The sequence below is a fragment of the Macaca fascicularis genome, chromosome 15, assembly GCF_037993035.2.
Source record: "Macaca fascicularis isolate 582-1 chromosome 15, T2T-MFA8v1.1".
NCBI lineage: Eukaryota > Metazoa > Chordata > Mammalia > Primates > Cercopithecidae > Macaca > Macaca fascicularis.
The window spans coordinates 60,452,654-60,469,355 of record NC_088389.1 but is presented as its reverse complement, the minus strand read 5'-3'; the positions used below and the strand labels follow the sequence as shown (position 1 = coordinate 60,469,355).

Genomic DNA, 16,702 nt, shown 5'->3' with positions numbered 1-16,702 from the left:
ATTATTTTTTCTGCATTTATTAATGGGCCTTCTGTAAGAGCTGTCCTTTCTCCCCCATTTATTTATTCCTTTATTTATATATCAGTGGGGACTAATTAATTTATATTTCATTCGCTGGGTTATAAACTATGAGGATCATTTATTTTGATGCCCAAATTGTCCCTGATATGTACATGAGGAGTCCCGGTAAGCTCTCTCTGTTTTTTGTTTTTGTCTTTGTTTTTAATGTCCCCCGCCATTCATTGAGCATTTCCTTATTTTCTAGAACAACATGTTTAGGATCATCTTGCGTATTTCTCCTAAATACCATATTCTGTTAGTAAAGGACTAATTAGTAAAGGACTAATGGAATACGGTATTTAGGAGCCAAGATCTGGGCACTTGATATGCTCATTGCCATTGGGGTGTCATTGGTTCTAAGCCTCTTGGTGGACACACATCCATCCATCCATAACTATTTTTATGTCCACCTGTGTGTATATATGCCTCAATTTCCAACTCAATACCTTATTTCTACACTTCTTCTCTACCATGGTTTGTAAATACCTTCTCAGGCAGTAAGAAACTTGGCTCCCATTATCCTCAATATTTATTTATTTGATACAATGTAGCCAGTCTCCAAAGTGTACGGACTGTCATCTTCACCACACCCCATCATCACCCCACATCCTTGGCCACCAGGCTCATGAGCTCACTCACCCATACTTCAGTTGCAAGCCAGTAAGTTCCGCAGTATGCCTGAGATTTGGTGTGCTGCCTTAGACAAAAACTCAAAGGATTTTTTTTCCTTTCACTCTTGGTTGTCAGCTGAGTTCAAGTTGTTGGAGATTGTGACTTTCTAGGTAAGTTGGGTGTTACCAAAGAATGGGACTGATAAAAGATATTTTCTGAGGCTGTTATTTGTATTGTAGGTTGTCTTACCATCAGCGTATATTAGATATTGTTCCTCCTACCTTCTCAGCTCTATGTCCTGCAAACCCAACCTGCATTTACAAGTATGGAGATGAAAGTAGCAGTAAGTAATGAAACAAATCCCTCTGTCTTTAAAAGGTACCAGTTCAAATATATTTAAATTAGTTGTTTAAAGTGGAGAAATTGAACTTTTTCTTTTCTTGGGGTTTATATTTCCTGTATTCGAAGGGTAGTCTAGCATTAGCCACTGTTTTATTTGCCCTGTCATCATTTTGAGGATTTGGTTGTGATAAAATTAATTACTACTGGCTTATCTTTTCTTTCTCTTTTGAATGTGTTAAGTATAGCAAGATGAATTTATAGTTAGATCTTACTAAACTGCAAATGCGTATTTGTCATGGTGATGGAGATTACTTGAATTAATTATCTTTTTCAGGTGTGGTATTGAGAACATAGATGTACATATTCTGTGGCAGTATGCCTTTAAAAGTAAATTCTTAATTATTATTTTCTTACCTTTTGGTCACATAATCTCTGAAATTGCACCATAAATCAGGGAGTGTAATTTGATGTGCCATTTTGCCCTTTGCACAGTATTTACACTTAATGTAGGTAGAGTATTATACATTGTTGATCACTGGTGGAGTTAGGTGTGGAGTTTTTTCCAACTTATCCTTTGCAGATTACACTTAACACAGCCCCTCCATGATCCTTCCATTTCATGTTGTGTAGAGGTTCTTTGCATCTCACAACTATCTGCTGTTCCTTGCTTTTCATACCATATGCCTGTTTCTCCACCTCTGTCTGTGATTGTACCTGTTTCCTTTGAAATAAACTGTGTTGGTCCTGGTACATTTCCTATTTAATTATGTCAACTCTGAAAAATAGATATGATTATCAAAACTACAATGAGGAAATGGCTTCCAAGAGGTCAAACTAGAATGAGATTGCTTCTGAGTGGTGGAGCCCAAATTCAGGCGTAGGTGCACTGCTGAGTGGCCATGCTCTTAGCCACTGTGCTTTTTGGCAGATCAAAGGTTCATGCAGCACTTAGAAGTGCCAGGTTTTGAGTTTTGTCTTGTACTCGTTCCGAGAATGATAAAGTACAGTCTTTGCTGTCAGAAAGCTCAGACTTTTGTTGAAGATTAAGCTTTCTTTTTCCCCATAGGAATAACTCAGCCTAACATTTCAAGGCCTTCATAACCATTGTTCCTACTTTGTTATTTTTCACTTCTCCCGACATGGGCCTCTACTTCTCCCAGGTCCATGTCCTTTTTTATTTTTTCCATACTGTTTGTTCTTGGCTTTGCTATTACCCCAGTCTGGAAAGTCCTTTCTAGCTCCACTTGCTTTTCTCCTTCTAGATTCTAGCCCAAGCTCAATAGCTGTAAATACTTTTTAACCTTTAGTAAGCCAGTTTTGTATTGCTCCCTGGCTGTGTCTAATGTGAATATCTTGGTTCTCCAGCTGGAATGTAGACTGGTGACAGGGGATTCTGTTTTTCTTCGCCTTCTTTCTTTTAGAGAAAAAGCTCACAGCAGGTGTAATATGACCATCCTCACGTGACTGTTGTAATTTACTTCATTCATTCCAGTAACTCGTACTCTATGACAGGATTGCCTTTTTTGTTACCTCTTTGTCTACCTTACATTAAAAGCAGATTTCTTGTTGCTCTGGTGATGCCTTACGGTGTATATTAGCACAAATTTTTATAATAAGGACTTAACTGATACCAATAGTAAATACAAGGAGTCCTATCACATGAGCATCTGACTTACATAGATTCAAACTTGTGGATTCAGCAAAAAAAGAAAAGTACAAAAACAAAAACCTCTCTAAACTTGGCAGCCATTACCTTGTTGAGGCTGAGACTTCGTTTCCATGGTCCCAAGGAAAGAAAGAGGAAATGGGTGTTGGCAAAATGAAAGAGAAGTACGTTGGTTCTGGGCTTTTGAGCCCGGGAGAGTTGAGGGCATTAAAAGACAGTTTAACTGTGTCCACTCTTCTCCTTACCATTCATCTTGAGGATGATCAGCACCTTGTACTCTAAATTTTACTTAGCTAAGTGTCCTTAAGGAATTGTTGAAATGAGAATTGTCCCTTTTTAGGTGAAAAACCATTAACCTATTAGAAAAAGCTTCCACATGTGGTACTTTTATACAGATTAAATATTGACCTTGGGATAAAGAGCATCCTATTTTGAAAGGAAGAATTTAAAAAATTTTTTCTCAGTTATTTAACTATTCGTTAGAATAGTCTTGAAACCTGATCTGTCATTCCCCTTACCCCCAATTCTGTGTTTAGATTCTCTTCCTGGACATTCTGTTGCCCTCTGTTTAGCAGTTGCCTTTAAAAGTAAGGCAACCAATGATGAAATCTTCAGCATTCTGAAAGATGTACCAAATCCCAACCAGGATGATGATGACGGTAAGTGGAATTCAGTATTTCTTGAGTGGAACTATGTATAGGCCAAGTTAAAGCATAAACATAACTCTGGCAACATGATGCGCTTAAAGCAGTATATCTGTATCTGTTTGACCTGTTCAGACTGTTAGTTGTTCTTAGCATCCCAGGTGTTTTCCCCTTATATAAAAAGAGATCCTAACATTTCTGTGATAATACCTTCCTTAAGAATATAAACTTCATCGTAAATACAAAGTGAAATATGTTACCATTCAAGGATTTTTAACCCCTGCTTTCACCATAGCTTCCTGAATAGAAAGACTTGGTGTATTATAAAGTTCGACATTTTCTCCAAGTCAAGCTATTAGAATAATAATGCTTAACATTTACTCAGTTATATACCATGTAATTCCAACCAGAATCCTAGGGGTTTTTCTGGGCAAGAGTGGGAAAATTGACAAAATAATTTATACAGTTGCCTGAATCAATAAATGGATATGTACATAGAAAAACTACTTCATCAAAATAAGATATTAGTGACCTTTGGATATTTATTACTGGGATTTTGTTTGGATATCTCTAAGAAACTTGTGTTATGATATTAGAGAAAATGAGTTTAGAAAGCATAAGCCAAAATGATGGCATTAAATTTAGACATTGTCAGACATCTTAAGATAAAAGCTTAAGTGTTAAGGGTTTGCTGGGTTTTTTTGTTTTTTGGGGGGTTTTTTGGTATTAATATAATAGAGACTATGAATAAGGAAACCTGTGTGATTTTTCTTTTTTCAAGGAATGGATGATAGAATTAAGACAGTCACATAAAACTAAGAATTAAAATTACATGTGGTTTCATATTTGCAGTATTTGAAATCAGTGACGGTCTTTTATTGTTTATTAGAACTAAAAAACATTACACAAATATCTGTGTATAGATGTGAGCGTACCATCTATTTAGCATTTGAGGTAAGGCACCAAGGGATTGCTGTACTTACATTTTTCTATTTTATTATAAAATATTTTTCAGATGAAGGATTCAGTTTTAACCCATTGAAAATAGAAGTCTTTGTACAGACTCTGCTACACTTGGCAGCCAAATCATTCAGCCACTCCTTCAGTGCTCTTGCAAAGTATGTATGAGTACAGAGCCTTTCTTGAGGGTTTGGAACTTTGCTTCATGAACACCAGTGGTATAGTAATTTTTACCTAAGATTGTTGAATATGAAGATCTTAATAATGTATAATTGGATACAGTGGGTTTGGGTTTGTGGTAGCTAAAATCTGTATCCTAAGGCTTCCATCAGTCTGTTTGTACAGTTGGCATATGTACATGGTAAGCGCTTTTTTTCATATAGACATTTAAAGTAGTGAAAAACCTAGATTTTTAGGACAGTCATATGCAGTTGGAAGTTCCCACGCTAAGTATCTTTGCCAAGCAATGTAAGAAGAAATTAGAATCAGCTACATTGTTGGGAGCCACCCAAAGGTTGACATCTAAAGACAGATATTTTTAACTTGTTAGACAGGGTCCAAAGGAAGAAAGAGCACATAGATTTTCCTCCAACCAAGCAGAGAAACTGAACATCTCACCCCATCTCTGCCTCCAAGGCTTTATGTTACTTGCAGGGTTCCCACAGAAGATGCAGTTTGAATATTCCACCATGTTTGAAGACAGTTCCTTAGTCCTTACCTATTCTTATAAACTGTAGCCCTGGGCTAACGGTAGTATATTGTAAATGTCTTGAGATTTTGTGACAGCTTCCTTAAAAACTATGAATCTCTAATCACACTTTTTGCATCCTTAATGGTTAATACTTACAGTTATTTTGCATTTGCATATTGCATTATAAATTGAGTAACATTGAAAAGGCTTTGAAAACACTGAAATGTTTAACGAATAAGTATATATGATATTTTTTTCCCACCATTATCAAAAGGTTTCATGAAGTCTTCAAAACCCTAGCTGAAAGTGATGAAGGGAAGTTACATGTGCTAAGAGTTATGTTTGAGGTCTGGAGGAACCATCCACAGGTAAAAATTATTTAATTAGACATGTTGAAGCTCTGATTATATAGGTATAAAAATAAGGCCGTTAATTACTACTGTTTTGTTTGTAAAACATGAAATTTGACTCTGCCTAGATAATGGTTTTTAGATCTAATTCTTTCAGTGCTATGGGAGTAATGATGTTTGATTCATTCTTGAAAGAGCAAGCATTATTGTGATTTGGTTTTGAACTATAATATCTCAACATATTTTAAATGTTCAGCAAGAAGTTTATCTAGTCTATCCAATTTCTAAATACAAGCTCCAGATTTCTCAAACCTTGATATATATTGTGTATTACAAAGAAACATTTAAATAAATTTCATAAAACAGTTGAGTTTTTAATGATAAAACATTGTTTTACATTTAACTTCTGAGGTTCCTCGAAATTATATATTTTTTTGAATAGGTATTAGTAACTGAAATTTAAATTTTTTTTTTTTTTTGGAGACAGAGTCTCACTCTGTCACCCAGGCTGGAGTACAGTGGTGTGATCTTGGCTCACTGCAACCTCTGCCTCCCGGGTTCAAGTGATTGCCCTGCCTCAGCCTCCCGAGTAGCTGGGATTACAGGCATCCACCACCACATCTGGCTAATTTTTGTATTTTTAGTAGAGATGGGGTTTCACCGTGTTGGCCAGGCTGGTCTTGAACTCCTGACCTCAGGTGATCTACCCGCCTCGGCCTCCCAAAGTGCTGGATTACAGGTGTGAGCCACCATGCCTGGCCAGTTTTTTCAAATTTTAACTGTTACCATTCAGAGTTTTTGTTTAGTCAACCTGTTTCTTGTAGTGCTAGAGCAAAGCAAAGGGAAGAATAAATCTTAAGATCTAATGATCAGGCAGGGCGCGGTGGCTCTTACCGGTAATCCCAGTGCTTTGGGAAGCTGAGGTGAGTGGATCACTTGAAGCCAGGTGTTTGAGACCAGCCTAGGCCACAGAGTGAAACCCTGTCTATACTAAAATAACAAAAATTAGCCGGGCATGGTGGTGCACACCTGTAATCTCAGCTACTCAGGAGGTTGAGGCAGGAGAATTGCTTGAACCTAGGAGGTGGAGGTTGCAGTGAGCCGAGATCGTGCCCCTCCACTCCAGCCTGGGTGACAGAACAAGACTCTGTCTCCAAAAAAAAAAGACCTAATGGTCAAATTGATCAATCAGTTCTACAGCCATCAAAACTAGATTTTATAGCCCTAGCCCTCCTATTTTACTTTTATGGTAGCAGTGTCGTGGCACATATACGTGTGTATGTGTGTGTGTGATTTACTTGAATAATTCTTCTCTCATTGTAGATGATTGCTGTACTAGTGGATAAGATGATTCGTACACAAATAGTTGATTGTGCTGCAGTAGCAAATTGGATCTTCTCTTCAGAACTGTCTCGTGACTTTACCAGGTAATATGAATTATTTTATGAAACTTGTGTTCTCTAAGAATTGATATATGTGTGGTCTCTTATACATAAGCTTCAAATTCTGGTCCAAACCAGGTTGATATTAATATACTGTGATCCAGTCTGGTCGGATTGGACATGGCAAAAATTCCTAGACAGTGGAAACATACACAGCCTGCATCTCTTAGCAGGGGCTCTTAGCAGGGACTCTCTTAAGTTGCAGCATCTCTTAGCAGGGACTCTCTTAAGTTGAATCAAGACTAAGCTAGTGAAGTAGAAGTCCTGTTGAAGGATCCAGACTGTTGGGAGAGAAAACTAGCAAGAGCCAGCTATGTGCAGAGTCTCAGCTAGTCCAGATGGAAATCAGGAAGTGTTCCAGCTTCTGTGGGGATGGCACCTGGAATGCACACCAGGAAGTAGGAGAAACCAAAGTCAAAGTAGATTAAATCATGGAGGTATCTGGGAAGGCTTGGTGATTACCAAGACGCCTGAGGGATGGGGGAAAAGGGGTTGTCACCACAGTCATAATCTTAGGTTTAATGCAGAAGACTCATTCTGCACTCATTCCCCCTAAAGGAAAGAGTTTTTGCTGTTTGGTTCTTATTTGTGAAGTTCACAGACTTTACAGTTGATAGGACCAGGACAGCAGGAGTTGACACAAAGCAGGAAACTAAAGCAAATTACTTGTAAAAACATAAAAATCCATCACAACCTTTAACTTTTCCACTGTATCTGTTATTGCCAGAGGACACTGATCTGAAATATACTGAATTGTTAGGGTGATAAGGTATGATCTAAGGTTGTCATACCAGCCAGGTTGGCCTTCACAAATAAAGACAACAGAAGGACATTTTCAGATTTGTAAACTCCAGAAAACTAACCACCCGAGTATGTGTTAACCGTTGTCCTGAGTGATTTACATTTTCAGTTCATTTTATCCTTACCGCATCACCATAGAGGAGGTTCCATTATTGTCCACATTTTACAGAATAGGGAAGTGTCACAGAGTGCTTTAGCCTGCCCAAAGTCACACAACTAAACACAGAGCCAGCATTCAAACCAGGCATTCTGGAATCTGTGTAGTGCTCAGCAGCTCCATCTGTTCTTTTAACACCTAGCTCAAATATTTGTAACTCTGCAAACCTTTCCCTGACTACAGTCCACCCCCTTCAGAGTTAAAGTGCTCTGCTCTTTTGTCCTGTTTCGTAACATTCTAGACTTGGAGTTTTATGAACAGATTGTTTTATTATCTTCCACTTAAACTATTATTTGGGTCAAAATTTGTAGAAGGAAGTACAGTTGACCCTTGAACAACATCAGGGGTTAGAGACACCGACTTCCCCCCACCTACCCCACCCCCACACAGTCAAAAATCTGCATGGAACTTTTAACTGCATGGAAAATTTAACTAGTAGCCTGTTGACCAGAAGCCTTAGTGATAACGTAGTCGATTAACACATATTTGTGTTGTGTTAATATTCTGTATTCTTACAATAAATCATAAGAGAGGAAACATCATTCATGAAGTGAGAGTGGATCATCATAAAGGTCTTCATCTTCATTATCTTCACATTGAGTAGGCTGAGGAAGAGGAGGCGTTGGTCTTGTTGTCTCAGGTGGAAGAAAACCCATGTGTAAATGGACCTGCACAGTTCGGACCTGTATTGTTCAAGAGCCAACTGTACTATTCTGTGCTGGGTTAGGAGACCTAGTTTATAGACACAAAAGTAGCTAAGAAGTTACTTTAAAAAAAAAAAAAAAGAAAAGAAAAGAAACACTTATGCAACAAACATTTTGAAGCACCTACAAAGTGATCTTAGTATGTATTTGCTAGTAAGAAAGCTGACATATAATTATCTCATTCTTAGAGCCTATCAGTTGATACCTATTATCAACTAATGAGTTTCTTAAAGGTTCCAAGAGAATAATTGCCTGAGTGTGTGCTAAAGTGTAAATAGTGTAAAGCATGTACAATCAGTCTCAGGTTAGGTCACCATTTTGAGAAAATTTCTACACATAGTGTTTACATTTAGGAGAGGAAAAATGTATTTCCATTTTTAATGTTAGTGTCCATCATAGTTTGCCATTTCAATTCAGTGAGTATATACCTCTAGTAAGGGATGGAAATAAGAAAAATGACTACACAGTACTGCCCTCAGGGGACTCACCTGAATCTAATGGGTGTGAAGATGGATATTTGCACAATTTACAATAAAAGACCAATTCATAAGTATTGCTGGAGAAATATGACTAATTCAGCCCAGAGGACAGAAGGCTGTATCAGCTGTTAAGAATGAATAGATCATAAAGGTTGAAAGGTTTTATTTTCTATAACCATAGCTTGACATACAATAACCAAATGCCATATTTCTTTAAGATTGTTCGTTTGGGAAATCTTGCACTCTACAATTCGTAAGATGAACAAACATGTCCTGAAGATCCAGAAAGAGCTGGAAGAAGCTAAAGAGAAACTTGCTAGGCAACACAAACGGGTAAGTTTTGTGTAAACTTGTAAATAGTTAAAGAAAATATACCAGAAACTCTGGAGAGGATTCAGAGTTCATTATCGTGATGGTATTTCATTTTTTTCTGAGCCCAAATTAATGCAGAGCTGTTTGCAGAAGCAGAAGAGGAGGAGGGAGCAGGTAGTGTGTTGTGTGCTGTTACACTGCATGATGAACCAGTTCAGGAAGCCACAAACTTCACTTTCCATAGTTTACCATCTCTGGGTCAGCCTCATGTTTGCACAAGGGAAGTAGCAGAAGGGAAGAGGACACTTGTATTTCTATAGGAGTCTCTGGGGGAAGAGGGAGAAGACTATAGATACTTATACTTTCCCCATACTGTGAGGAGGAATGGGGCAGTCATTCCCAAGTTAACATAATACTTCTCGTAGTATTAATTTAGTATTTTAGCCATTTTGGAGGGAAGCCGTGAGTGACTTAACATGATACTCTTCCTTATGAAAGTATTTTCCAGTGTTATGTGTATTTATCATAGTAGAAGGTGAAAAAAAAAAAAAGTTGAGTTTAGTGCCCTACAGGAACCTTTAGCAAGTTTGAGTACAAGTCTCCGTGTAGACATATATGTATACATATATGGATATAAACACAGACCTAAAATACTGTAAGGTAAATGGTGTCATCTCATTTTGTAGATGTTATAAAGTGAGACACAGAGAAGTTAAGTAGCATAGCTAGTAGGTTGCATAGCTGGTAAATGACCAGAGCTAGGTTCTGACACAAGTTTATCAGACTCCAGAGACTTTCTCTCATGCCACACTGTTTCTAGAAATGTGCTGTCCGACACAGTAGCTACTAGCTGCATGTGACTATTTTAGTTTAGTTAAAATTAAATACAATTTAAAATTCAGTTCTTTGGTCACACAATCATATTTGAGGTGCTCAGTAGTAACGTGTCGTTGCCGTCCTAACAGGCCACACATATTTATATCATTGGCCCCATTGAAAAAAGGTCTATTAGGTAGTAGTGCTCTAGAACCTTACCTTTGAGTGGTGTTAGGAAAGGAGAGTCATGTACCCACGTGTCTAGAACATAAAGCAGACCTCATAAATAGGCTGTGTTTATAGAGAGAAAAGTAAGATTCTGTGAAATCCGAGAGCAGGGTTTTGATAATTTTGCTTAAAGCGGAGAGGAGGAGATCAGTAGCTGGGGCCTTAGCAGTTAAGTATTACCTCAAAGAATTGCCAGGCTTTCTAGATTCAGTGATGCCACTTCTTGCTGAAAGTACCTTGGTATGTAACACCTAGAGCCACGTTCTGGCTCTGCCACTTTCTGGCTGGGTGATGCTGGGAAAGTCATCTAACCTCTCAGCCTGTTCCTTTCTCTGTAAAATGGAAATAAACCATGCCTTGTTTTTCTTTTCCTTTAAAAAAAAAAAAAATTCTATAAACTCTTCAGAGTGAGCTGGAGGGGGGGAATTATTAAAGCTTTACGGGAGTGTATTGAGCCCATCATTGCCAGCAGAAAGTCTTAAATGGCCCACTTTGAATTATTTTATGTCGGCTGTAGCCATTTCTAAATTATAACAAGAATGAGCAGGCTTGGCCCGTAGGACTTGCTCAGTTTTTCTATATGGCCCATTAGGAGATTAATGATTAGCAGGCCGTCTCCCTGTTGTTACTGCTCAAATGGTCAAATAGTGATAAATTGTAGCCAAGTCCCCCATGTTGTTACCAAGACAAGTGCCACTAAATTTCCCTGGTCTAGATAAGAACCCATGGTATTTCTGAGTGAGAAGACAGTGTCTCTGAACCACAACAGGACTTTGAGGTATATGTGTGTGGGTGGCAGAGTGGGGGCTACTTTCACTGTAGAATATAAGTCTTAACATTTGGCCAGACACAATAAAATGCTTCCCCTGGAGGAGATTTAACACACTAGAATCAAAATGGTATTTTCCTTTTGTTCCTTTGCCTTCTGTAGCGAAGTGATGATGATGACAGAAGCAGTGACAGGAAAGATGGGGTTCTTGAGGAACAAATAGAAAGACTTCAAGAAAAAGTGGAATCTGCTCAGAGTGAACAAAAGAATCTTTTCCTCGTCATATTTCAGGTATCTTGGCTTGGGACATTTATACATAAAAGGAAACAATACGTTTCTTTAGTTTTAGTTTTTAAAAATGTTATTTTTTGGCCGGGCGCGGTGGCTCACGCCTGTAATCCCAGCACTTTGGGAGGCCGAGGCGGGCGGATCACAAGGTCAGGAGATCGAGACCACGGTGAAACCCCGTCTCTACTAAAAATACAAAAAATTAGCCGGGCACGGTGGCAGGCGCCTGTAGTCCCAGCTACTCAGGAGGCTGAGGCAGGAGAATGGCGTAAACCCAGGAGGCGGAGCTTGCAGTGAGCCGAGATCGTGCCACTGCACTCCAGCCTGGGCGACAGAGCGAGACTCCGTCTCAAAAAACAAACAAAAAAAAAAAAAAAAAAAAAAGTTATTTTTCATTGTAAAAGGAAATCACATTTATAGAAGAGATTAAAAATAAAAATTTAGGAAGGAAATAAAATACTCAGAGGCAACCATGTATGTTTCTGAGTTTCTCTGCTGTTTACTTAGTATTCTTGCATGAGCATTTCTCCATGCTTGAAAAAAAAATTGTGGGTTGCTTTTGTTATATATGTCTCGTTTAATCATTCCTCATTGCTGATCATTTTCCTTCCATGAACATTTTAATGCAGATTCCTGTTAACATTTCTGATTATTTCATTAGAATAGATGCCAGGAAGTAATATTACTAGGATAAGTAATTTAAGATCATTAAAGGTCTTTATGTATTGCCAGGAAGGACGTACCAACTCATGTTATTACCAGTCTGCCTTTCTAGGTTGACTTAATGAATGATAAAAGTTAGGCACACACACCACAAAGACAGGGTAGAACAAGCAATACTTTGGGGTTTCTTTGTCATGAATTTTTTTCTGAAGTGTAAGATTCTATCTCTAGTACTACCTTAACTTCTCCCTTTCCAGCGGTTTATCATGATCTTGACTGAGCACTTAGTACGATGCGAAACTGATGGGACCAGTGTATTAACACCGTGGTATAAGAACTGTATAGAGAGGCTACAGCAGATCTTCCTACAGGTATGTGGGGAACTTTGATTAGATAATAAACAATACTATTCTCAGCCACAAAGATTTTTCATTAAAAAAAAAATCCTTGTCAAATTTGTTAGGAGGCTATGTAGTACCTTTAGACCCTTTAGCTCATGTCCATTTGCTGCTACCATTGCTCATCAGAATATTTAGGCTTAAACTGATTCTATACCACTTAGATTCCTAATCGCATCGCCACCCCCCCCCACACACCCCCGCCTCACCTTTTTTTTTTTGAGATGGCGTCTCACTCTGTTGCCCAGGCTGGAGTGCAGTGACACGATCTCAGCTTACTGCAACCTCCACCTCCTAGGTTTAAGTGATTCTCCTGCCTCAGCCTCCCACATTGCTGGGATTACAGGTGCCCATCACCACTCCCGGCTAATTTTTGTATTTTTAGTAGGGACAGGGTTTCACCATGTTGGTCAGGCTAGTCTCAAACTCCTGACCTCAGGCGATCTGCCTCCACCTCCCAAAGTGCTGCTGGGATTACAGGCATGAGCCATGGTGCCCAGTCTCCTAATTACCATTTTCTGTGCTGGGGATCCTAGCTGTAATATGAAATGTAGAGGACAAAAATATCAAGAGGACAGTAATTGGATTTATAAGTCCCTAAAAATCCAAGGTTCAGGTGGTAAATTGTACACAGAATCAAGGTAAGCTCCCAAGGGTCCCTCTGCAAAAGCAAAATGCCAGCACCTATTCTCACCTAGATTTAAGTTAAAGGTATATAGGAGAGTGGAGCTAATTCATTGTGTCTTCAGACACTACTCCCCTAAATCTTCATTTGTTCATTCTAGAAGAATGATTAATGTAGAAGTCACTCTAAGTTCAATTATTTGAGCCTCCAAATAGGGATTCCCTCTGATTTTAGTTACTGCCAGTTTTAAAAGCTTTAACAGTCTCTAGTCCTACAGGAATCTCTGAGTGTTTTCAAGGCTTATAGAGGAACACATAGAAAAAAGTGTATTTCATTTTCTGACTGTTTATCTTCCAGTTAGTCCTTGTCTGGCTGCTTTTTAAGAAGTCATAATGTATTATGCCCTGATTGGGGAGTGAGCCAGCTGAGCCTAGTCTGTAATAGTACTAGCAGCAAGCAGGCACTGCTGCCACTGCCTTGAATCATGAATTCTATGTACATGAAGTTGGTAAGAACTGGATTTTTTAAAAAGCTATTGAGCATTCATTTTTTTCATTTCCCTTTTTTTTTTTTTTTTTTTTGTTAGGGACTTTTAGGGGTCCATTATTCCTATCAGCACTTTTTTTCCCTTCCTTTTTTCATCATTCTGCAGCGTGGGTGGGCTGCTGAAGGAAATGTTCAACAAGATTGCTTATGTGCTTTTTCCTGACCTAACTACCCCCTTTTCTGTGTCCACAGCATCACCAGATAATCCAACAGTACATGGTGACCCTGGAGAACCTCCTCTTCACTGCTGAATTAGACCCTCATATCTTGGCCGTGTTCCAGCAGTTCTGTGCCCTGCAGGCCTAAGGGTCGTTTTTTCGTCAAGTTTTTTTTTAATATCTTAAAATAATTTGTCTTATTTTTTGATGGTTTGAATGCTTGCTTTCTTGTAGTATCTTTTCACTTCTTAAAGGAAACAAAGGGGGAAGAGGACAGTGGATAACATGGCATTACTTTTAATTGCCCTGAAAAGCAAATACGTCCTAATGGCAGTAATGTGACGATGACCATGATGTATTATATATGTGACAGATACAACTTCTCTGTGATCAGTTTGGTATTTTTTTCTCCTTAAGGCACACAATAATTGGTTTGAGGTATGTGAAACACTAGAGGTCAACCTTACATAGTATATAGAACTGATGGGTTTACCCAGCTACCCAGTAGCATAACTTTTCACAGCTCGGGGATAACTTAACATGGCTGAAATAAAACTAAAAGTATGGTTTTTAAACTTCGGCATTTCATGATTTATCATCTCACTCTACTCTAAAACTGGTTGTTTCTTACTGAAGGTGTTCTCCATTTGAAATTTTCTCTTCAAAGTATTTTTAAGTAGTATCTTAAGACACGACTTGTTAGTAAAAGTGTTACTAGTTGGAAGAGTAGTTCTCAAATTTGTCTTAATGTAAATCACCTGGGAATTTTTCAAGTTATTTTGAAATTTAAACCACCGTCTGAGGGTGGAACGCAGACATCCTCAGTAATCCTTAGTTTCCCCAGGTGATTCCAGGTTTGGTCACCATTATCTTAGAGCATCTACTCACTTCCTCTAGCCTCTGGGTTATTTGTCCAAGGTCTTGTAGTGAGTTACAGAATACTAAAGTGGATGTAGAAGTGGTCAGATTGACTGAAACCATACCCTGAATTAGATGTGAGTTTAGATTTTGTTTATATGGATCCTGATCCAAAAAACTACGAAGTCCTGAGCTTGTTTCCTGTATGGTGTTGATGCTGAAATGACAGCTGTTTGTAAAATAATACACAAGTATGAGGAATTGTCTGACATTCCAAATTTACAGGATTTTTAGACTTTTTTCATTAAACCTTAGAAAAAAATTACCAGTAATCCTACAACTACTGGTAGTGGTGTTGTGCATTTGCACAAAATAGGTATAATTTTTTTTACTACATCCCAAGTTGATGATGCATTAAGCGTTTTGCATATTTTGATATATTTTCGCTTTGGTTTACCATACATTTGAGTGGCTACAGAATGTGGTCCACTTAATAGACTGGAATTCCTAGGATTTTTAAATACCATACTATTTAAGACAAAATACAAAATATTCAGAAAAATCCAGGTTGCGTGGTGGGTTAGTAAAACTAAAACCAGGTTCTTGGCTAAATATTCTCATTTATACTGTTTCTCCTTCCCATTGCTTAAGCACAGCACAAACTGTGTAATTATATATAATTACAATTGACCCCTGAACAACATGGGTTTGAACTGTGTGGGTCCCCTTACACATGGGTTTTCTTCCACCCCTGAGATGGCAAGACCAGCCCCTTGTCTTCCTCAGCCTGCTCGACATGAAGATGATGAGGATGAAGACCTTTATGATGATCCACTTCTACTTATTAAATAGTAAATATATTTTTTCTTATGATTTTATTTTTTCTGTATTTTCATAATAATATAGCATATGGGCTGGGCGCAGTGGCTCATGCCTGTAATCCCAGCACTTTGGGAGGCCGAGGCGGGCGGATTACAAGTTCAGGAGATCCAGACCATCCTGGCTAACACGGTGAAACCCTGTCTCTACTAAAAAATACAAAAAAATTAGCCAGGCGTGGTGGCATGTGTCTGTAGTCCCAGCTACTCAGGAGGCTGAGACAGGAGAATCGCTTGAACCTGGGAGGTGGAGGTTGCAGTGAGCCAAGATCGTGCCACTGCACTCCAGCCTGGGCGACAGAGCAAGACTCTTGTCTCAAAAAAAAAAAAAAGAATATAGCATATAACATACAAAATGAGTTAATAAACTGTTACTGCTAAGTCTCCAGTCAGCAGTGGGCTATTGGTGGTTAAATTTTGGGGGAGTCAAAAGTTATATGCAAATTTTTGTGCAGGGTGTCGGCATTGCTAACCCCATGTTCAAGAGTCAACTGTAGTTTAAAATGACTCCTGTCTCAACCAAAGGATAACCTTTAAGGGATTGGTAGCTTTGACTTGAAACTGCTTTGTAATCTTTTCCCAATGTACTGAAAAGTGTGGCTAGTTATGTTTGATCCACATTCTAGAGAAATTTGTAGGTTTTAATTTCTTTTCTCTTGGTCCTCTCTTCATGTATAATGGTTGCTTTTAACAGCTGTTCGCTGATGTGATCCTGCTCTGTCCCAGTCTAGCAGCTTAAGTGTATGGAAAAACTGAACTAGGAATTGAGTTTTGAAGAAATAAAGGTGTGTAAGAGCAAACATTCAACAGTTGCTGTCCCCACTAATGAAGTTCATACAGACAAAAGATGGCATGTCACTGTACATCATACCTTGCAATAAATGCTCTGTTAAATTGTGTTGGTGCAATTTAACATGCTTTTGTCAGAGTAAACATACTGTTTTCCTAATTTATAATTACACTTGAAAATGAAAGATGAGGAAGGGGCCTTGCCAACCTGTGTAGAGCAGATTTAGCTGTTAGTGATGTCTGGATACCAGGATTGTCTTAAACTGATAAGGGTGTAAAGGGTGAATAGAAGCATCCCTTAACCACACAGATCTATTTTCTGTAATATAGTGGCCTTGATAATAATACATGCTCTTTAACTAGTGGTTATTATGTGCCAGGTGCTATAGGTTCACCCTATTAACTACTTCAGACAATCCTTTGAGAGATGATTATGCCCTCTTAACAGATAAAAACAGGCTTTTGG

General features: G+C 38.4%; 1 protein-coding gene across 4 annotated transcripts in view; it reads left to right on the top strand.

Moving 5' to 3' along the window:
* The window catches only part of NCBP1 (nuclear cap binding protein subunit 1), a 37,500-nt gene extending 23,214 nt beyond the window's left edge, over positions 1-14,286 (top strand). For all 4 annotated transcript variants that reach the window (XM_074017022.1, XM_005581240.5, XM_074017023.1 and 1 more), the window contains 9 exons: positions 912-1,015; positions 3,217-3,339; positions 4,340-4,442; positions 5,250-5,343; positions 6,649-6,752; positions 9,127-9,241; positions 11,196-11,324; positions 12,242-12,355; positions 13,746-14,286. In XM_074017022.1, coding sequence (XP_073873123.1) covers positions 912-1,015; positions 3,217-3,339; positions 4,340-4,442; positions 5,250-5,343; positions 6,649-6,752; positions 9,127-9,241; positions 11,196-11,324; positions 12,242-12,355; positions 13,746-13,859 — 1,000 coding nt within the window. In that variant the 3' untranslated portion in view covers positions 13,860-14,286. The remainder of the gene's footprint in view (positions 1-911; positions 1,016-3,216; positions 3,340-4,339; positions 4,443-5,249; positions 5,344-6,648; positions 6,753-9,126; positions 9,242-11,195; positions 11,325-12,241; positions 12,356-13,745) is intronic.
* Positions 14,287-16,702: the final 2,416 nt, after the last annotated feature.